A 6,089-nucleotide genomic window follows, 5' to 3' on the forward strand; every position below is an offset into this window, starting at 1 on the left:
TCACGACTTCTTTATCCCCTGAACTCCTTGAAGGACCACACGCAGTGACGAGGTACTGAACGCCTAACATAACTCTAAGCCCGCCAACAAGCTCAATGGTCAGTCAATAGGCTTTTCCTAATGTCTCTGAGCTGCCCCCTAGAGACGCGGCGTAAAGCACTGATCTGTGGCACACGACCCGCTCAGGGAAGCCAGGCTTTCTCCAACACGGCGCTCAGCGAGGAAGAACGCAGAAATCCCCACCCCGCTGCCCGCATCCCGGAAGCGACGCCTCTGTGTATGGAGACGTCCAGAAGCCTAAAGCGGCGCTGGGCGTGGCTAGCACACGCCGGCGCGGGAACGCAGGCGACGCGGCCCGGTTTCTTCCGCTTCCGCCGGGACTCTCTGGGGAACGGACCCGTGCGAACGTAACTTCCGGCCCAGCCGGGTCCAGGGAGTCGCTGCGTTTGCTTTGGGAATCCCGTGGCGGCTGGACTCGCGTGGTCATGTGGCGGCTGCTGGCTCGAGCCGGAGCGCCGCTCCTGAGAGCGCGGCTGTCAGGTCAGGCGGCCCTCGGTCCCTCAGAAGACCTCCCCACCCCGAGTGCGGCGCCTAGCCGACTCCGCCGACCATTGCCGCAGAGCTGAGTAGGGGCCGCGCTCCCCCGCCGCGGTTACTCGTGCGGGGGGTCGACGCCCGGAGACCCCTGCTGGCTTCCTTGGGGTGGGGCTTGGTGCTGGGCCTGTGAGCCCGTTGAGCTGAACCCGCGGCCCATCATCGAGGCACTCCGTCAGGACTGACTTTGGTCTGTGTCGTACCAGGCCCAGGTCTTAACCGCTTTCGGATTTTAATTTGATTTGCCTTTGTAGATTCTTGGGCCGTCCTGCCCGCCAGTGCTGGCCTAAAGACGCTGCTCCCGGTGCCGACTTTTGAGGGTGAGAACTCGTGTCACTTTCGTGTTTGTCTTTTCTCTGATGGGACCTGGAAGACGGTAGGCGAGTTCTTCTGCTTCCTCTCCTCCGTTCAGTTGCTCAGTGATATGTATCGGGGGCATGCTGTATGCCAAGAAGTGTTGTAAACGGTCGGGATATAGCAGAGAACGAGAGACCCACAAAGGTCCCTGCTGTTACGAGCAACTGTGTAATGGGGTATCTCCCCTATGGCCTCCCACTGTGTGGCGCTGGTCCACCCCGAGCCGGGGCTAATTGCCATCAAATTTGAACTTCTGATGTTCTCCCTAAAGGATGTTACATGTATGCAGTCATATAACTGTATGTGAAAAGCATTCACTTGTTAAGTGTAAACGTTAAGATAGACCACAATTTTGTAAATATAATTTACCATGTCTTTAATATATTGGAAATCTTAAGAAACAAAAACAAGCAAACAAAAAAATACAAAAGTGTTCTTGACCTCTGAGGGTTTTATCTTCTACAACTAATTGTGAAACTACTGAATGCTCTGGAAGTACATATGGATTTGGAGGTGAGAGACAGCATCACTAAATTTCTCTGTAACTACTTATAGAAACCGGAGGAGAGGGATGCCTGGGTGGCCCAGCCGGTTAAGGGGCTGCCTTCGGCTCAGGTCATGATCCCAGGGTCCTGGGATCGAGCCCCGCGGAGCCTGCTTCTCCCTCTCCCTCTGCCTACTTATGCTCTCTATCTCTCTGTCAAATAAATAAATAAAATCTTTAAAAAAATAAAATAAAATCTTTGAAAAAAAAAAAGTGGAGGAGAGCAGGTGGCAGTTTCTATAAGCCTGTTAGCCAGTTGATAATTTGGTATTTCCTTGAAGATTCCTGTTTTATATTTGACTCCATGATAAAGCCATGCCTTTTTTACCATAGACATGTTTAAATGACTTAGAAGTTAGTAATTTTTTCCCCCAACTTGTCAGAATGTCCGATATGAGAAAGATGTACCGTGTCTGGTGTGCATTTCAATCCACCAGCCCTCAACATAGTAAGCTGTTGCACATTGTAGGAAATTACAGGTGTCAGCATGAAAAGCCCCTGTAGAAATACAGCATAGATCAGAGGATTCCTAGGTTGTAGGTTTCCTAACAAGAATGTGGCAGAGCAGAACTTAGATATTTTCATGTACAGTGTAGTGTTCTTTCCACCACCTCTGTTAACATCCAGAGAGGCTGTGTAGTATTTAAAAAAAAAAAAAGTCATACTGTCTGGCTTTGCTGTTTTCACTGGATGGCCTAGACCAGATTATAAAATGTCTCTGGGCCTCAGGTTCCTCTTTTATAAAATGGAGATTTAAAATGGTACTTGCCTAATGTTCTGTTTCTTGAGCAGGGTGACCGTTAATATGGGTGTGTTTATGCATTCACTTTGTGATAATTCCCTGACTTGTACATTTTTTATTTGGCCCTTTGATTATGTATGTTAAACTTTAAGAAGTTCAACATTTTTTTAAAAAGGGAAGCCTTAAAAAATTATCAGGGTTATAAAGTTGTTTTAAAGATTGAGATACTACACATCAAGCATTCAGCTCAATGTCTAGCACTTAGTAAACATTGGGAAAAAAAAAAGTTAGCCAGTGTTATCTGTGACAGTCTTAATCTCTGTACCTTCCCAGATGGTCTCTTTTCTAGTGTTAGGCAGAGAGCATTTCCTTTGAAGGTTAAAACTTTATTATCTTCAAAGGTTCAGAAACCTCTCCATTAATACTCATCATAACCCAGAGATTCCAGTGTCAATAAAAAAGCATCCACAGGAAAAACCTAATGTACTTTTAAAATTACTTTTCAGTGGTAACTTTAAGATTTCCACTTGATTGATAGAAATCTTTCTAGGAAGAAAATGGATCCTTTGAGATGTGTGGTTTTATTTCTTCTTGGTTGTCTGTGCTCCTTTTAGATGTTTCCATTCCTGAAAAGCCCAAGCTTAGATTTGTTGAAAGGGTACCACTCGTGCCAAAAGTGAGAAGGGAACCTAAGAACTTGAGTGACATCCGGGGACCTTCTACTGAAGCTACTGAGTTCACAGAAGGCAGTTTTGCAATCTTGGTAAGTGAGTTGTCAAGCAGCTGCAGGATGGAAGCCAGGACTAGCAAAATCTCATGCCCTTGGAGTTCATTCTCATCCTCTACAGGTTTTATTGAACTGCCACCATTTGCTGTTTAAACTGATGTGCACTACCCAGTAGACCTTTGAGTTGTGTGTCTTTCTTTTTCATGTCAAGTGAAAATTACGTAAAAACAGGAGAAGGAAGGCTACCTAATTGGCCCCTATAATCAGACTATGAAATCTTCTTAGGCCTCTGGTGAAAATAAAACTATCCATGACTTAGGATGTGAGATAGCAGTTTCCTTCCTAGAGTAGCTTCCCTGGAGACTTGATGTCAGTAGCTGCACAAATGGGTGTGGACTAGGATTGATTGCCCATTAGGCAGCCAGAGCGATTATTTTACAGCCCTTCCCACAGGCTGCTGATCAGCCCCTGGCAGCCTCTCATGTCCACACCCTGTCCCTCACTCTACTCCAGCCACTCTGGCTTCTGCTCACACTCACCAGGCCATTCCTCTGCCTTTAACTGTTGTGTTTTCCCTTAACTAGTTCCTGCCATTCTCGTCTCAGCTTTAAATATCACCTCCTCGTAGACGAACCATGAGAGACTATGGACTCTGAAAAACAAGCTGAGGGTTCTAGAGGGGAGGGGGGTCGGGGGATGGGTTAGCCTGGTGATGGGTATTAAAGAGGGCATGTTCTGCATGGAGCAGTGGGTGTTACACGCAAACAATGAATCATGGAACACTACATCAGAAACTAATGATGTAGGATTAACATAATAAAAATAATAATAAATATATATCACCTCCTCAGGATGCCTGGGTGGCTCAGTTGGTTAAGCGTCTGCCTTCAGCTCAGGTCATGGGATTGAGCCCCACATAGGGCTCCCTGCTCAGCGGGGAGCTTGCTTCTCCCTCTGCCTGTTGCTTCCCCTGCTTGTGCTCTCTCTCGCTCACTTGCTGTCTGACAAATAAAATCTTTTAAATAAATATCACCTCCTCAAAAAGGCCTTCCCTGGTTATCCATTGAAATGGGTCCACCTTGTTTTCATTTATTACTGTACCCTAGGCTTTTCCTCCATGGTACGTAGTAGAATTTTTTATTTTTATGTATATCATTGAAGCTACAGTTACTATGAATGATAACTAAGTCCTCACATATTTCTAATTCTTTCATCCACTTTTAGGCACTGGGTGGTGGTTACCTCCATTGGGGGCATTTTGAAATGATGCGCCTGACAATCAACCGCTCTATGGACCCCAAGAACATGTTTGCTTTATGGAGAGTACCAGCCCCTTTCAAGCCCATCACCCGCAAGGGTATGGGACAGCGCATGGGGGGAGGCAAAGGTGCCATTGATCACTACGTGACTCCTGTGAAGGCTGGCCGTCTCATAGTAGAGATGGGTGGGCGTTGTGAATTTAAAGAGGTACAAGGTTTCCTGGACCAGGTTGCCCACAAGTTGCCCTTCCCAGCAAAGGCCGTGAGCCGTGAGACTCTTGAGAAGATGCGGAAAGATCAGGAGGAACGGGAACAGAACAACCAAAACCCCTGGACCTTTGAGCGCATAGCCACTGCCAACATGCTTGGGATACGGAAAGTCCTGAGCCCGTATGACTTGACCCAGAAGGGGCGGTACTGGGGCAAGTTCTATATGCCTGAACGTGTGTAGTGAGAATGGGAGACATAAATGTACAAAGGCTACCAAGAGAAAGAATCTACATTTTGATTCCCCTCAGGCTACCCTTACAGTCTTTGGGTGGCTCTGAGATCTAACCAAGGAACAGTATATGAGTAAATGATTTCTGAAAAATTGTAGAGTATCTGTTGATTTTTTTTTAAGTGCATTATATTTATATCAAAGTTTGAGTATCACCTCAGGATGTAACTTTTCATTGGTCATTCTTAATCCTTAAATGATTATGAAGCTGGCTTCACTGACTGTTAGGGGGTCCAGTTCTCCCCAGCTGTAAGATTAATGTCTTCAGGGCTGAAACAAATGCTTCCATCTCCCACCTCTGGTGTAAGTTGGATTTAATATCTGCACGGCTTTCCCTGCTGTCAAAGTCTGCTTCACATTGCTTCACTTTTACCAAAGAGCTACATCAGTACCTGTTTTTCTCAAATCTTCACTGTACATCATTTCAGTTTAGGAATGCTCTACTTTTGGACAGTGGGAGAATTCTGTACTACCTTTTATAGTACAGGAGCTAGTTGCTATCTTTAATAGTTACAAACGTTTTTGGAAAGCAAAAAAAAACAGCAGTACATACGTTAATTGACTGAACAGATATTTATTTATGTCCAGCTACCCATCTCTCAATCTTGGAAGTCAAAGGGGGATGTTGGACAATACGGTAAGGAACATACCGTTGCCTTTTAACACAAGGAACTTTGATAAAGGTTGTTGTCTGGCCTTTCCTAGGTCTGAAATTCTCTGAGGAGGGTGAGTGTTTGGCTCTACCTTTGCTTCCCTGCAGGTTCTAGGACGGTGCAGTGTGCCACACAGCACTCAACTAGGTACTGTTGGATGAATAAAGGCCCCATGTGTTTCAGATCCCCATGGTTCCACCTTCCTGTCTGTCTTTAACAAGATTCATCTCTTGCAGAGCTAGCCAGCAGTTTTCTATCCCCTATAAAACTGAAAGAAATACAAATGGATAAAAATAGTAAACCATTTGCTTTTGAAAGTGGGTAGAAAACAGCACACTGACTTGAAATATCAGCTTTTTTTTTTTTTTAATCCCACTTTTGGCTAAGGTCAAATACAGTTACCTGTTCTTACCAGTTTAATCCCACTTTCTTAAAAAGTCCCACAAAGTAATCTACTTTCAAAAGTACAAAGATATCTAAACAGTTACATGGTCCTCAAGAGTTGTCCATGGTGGTTCTTAATGTATTTTTAGTGAAGCTCTTGTAATATAATTACTAGATTGCATTAGAACACATCTGAACCTTGAATTGGGGCCATTGTTTGGGACAGTTTTATACACACATTGCTGGCCAACAAAATCAGTTTCAGCACCACGAACCATCTAAGAAACGATGGGAGTGGTAGCCACCTGTCACCTCTCTGACTTGACCTCT

General features: G+C 45.1%; 1 protein-coding gene across 1 annotated transcript; it reads left to right on the forward strand.

Moving 5' to 3' along the window:
• The first annotated feature begins 392 nt into the window (after positions 1-392).
• Positions 393-4,815, forward strand: MRPL16 (mitochondrial ribosomal protein L16). Its single transcript, XM_028117938.2, has 4 exons — positions 393-540; positions 849-914; positions 2,852-3,000; positions 4,189-4,815. The coding sequence occupies exons 1-4, from the start codon at positions 486-488 to the stop codon at positions 4,672-4,674; spliced, it is 756 nt and encodes a 251-aa protein (XP_027973739.1). The 5' UTR covers positions 393-485; the 3' UTR covers positions 4,675-4,815.
• Positions 4,816-6,089: the final 1,274 nt, after the last annotated feature.

The sequence above is a fragment of the Eumetopias jubatus genome, unplaced genomic scaffold, assembly GCF_037043125.1.
Source record: "Eumetopias jubatus isolate StellerSeaLion01/CBP00866 unplaced genomic scaffold, mEumJub1_p1.0 scaffold_13, whole genome shotgun sequence".
Taxonomy (NCBI): Eukaryota; Metazoa; Chordata; class Mammalia; order Carnivora; family Otariidae; genus Eumetopias; species Eumetopias jubatus.

What these genes read in the sequence shown, in the direction of transcription:
- MRPL16 (XM_028117938.2), top strand. Translation starts at nt 486, where the DNA reads ATGTGGCGGCTGCTGGCTCGAGCCGGAGCGCCGCTCCTGAGAGCGCGG. An exon ending in CCTGAGAGCGCGGCTGTCAG is followed by an intron (nt 541 to 848) that starts GTCAGGCGGCCC and finishes TTGCCTTTGTAG; the next exon opens with ATTCTTGGGCCGTCCTGCCC. An exon ending in AAGGCAGTTTTGCAATCTTG is followed by an intron (nt 3,001 to 4,188) that starts GTAAGTGAGTTG and finishes ATCCACTTTTAG; the next exon opens with GCACTGGGTGGTGGTTACCT.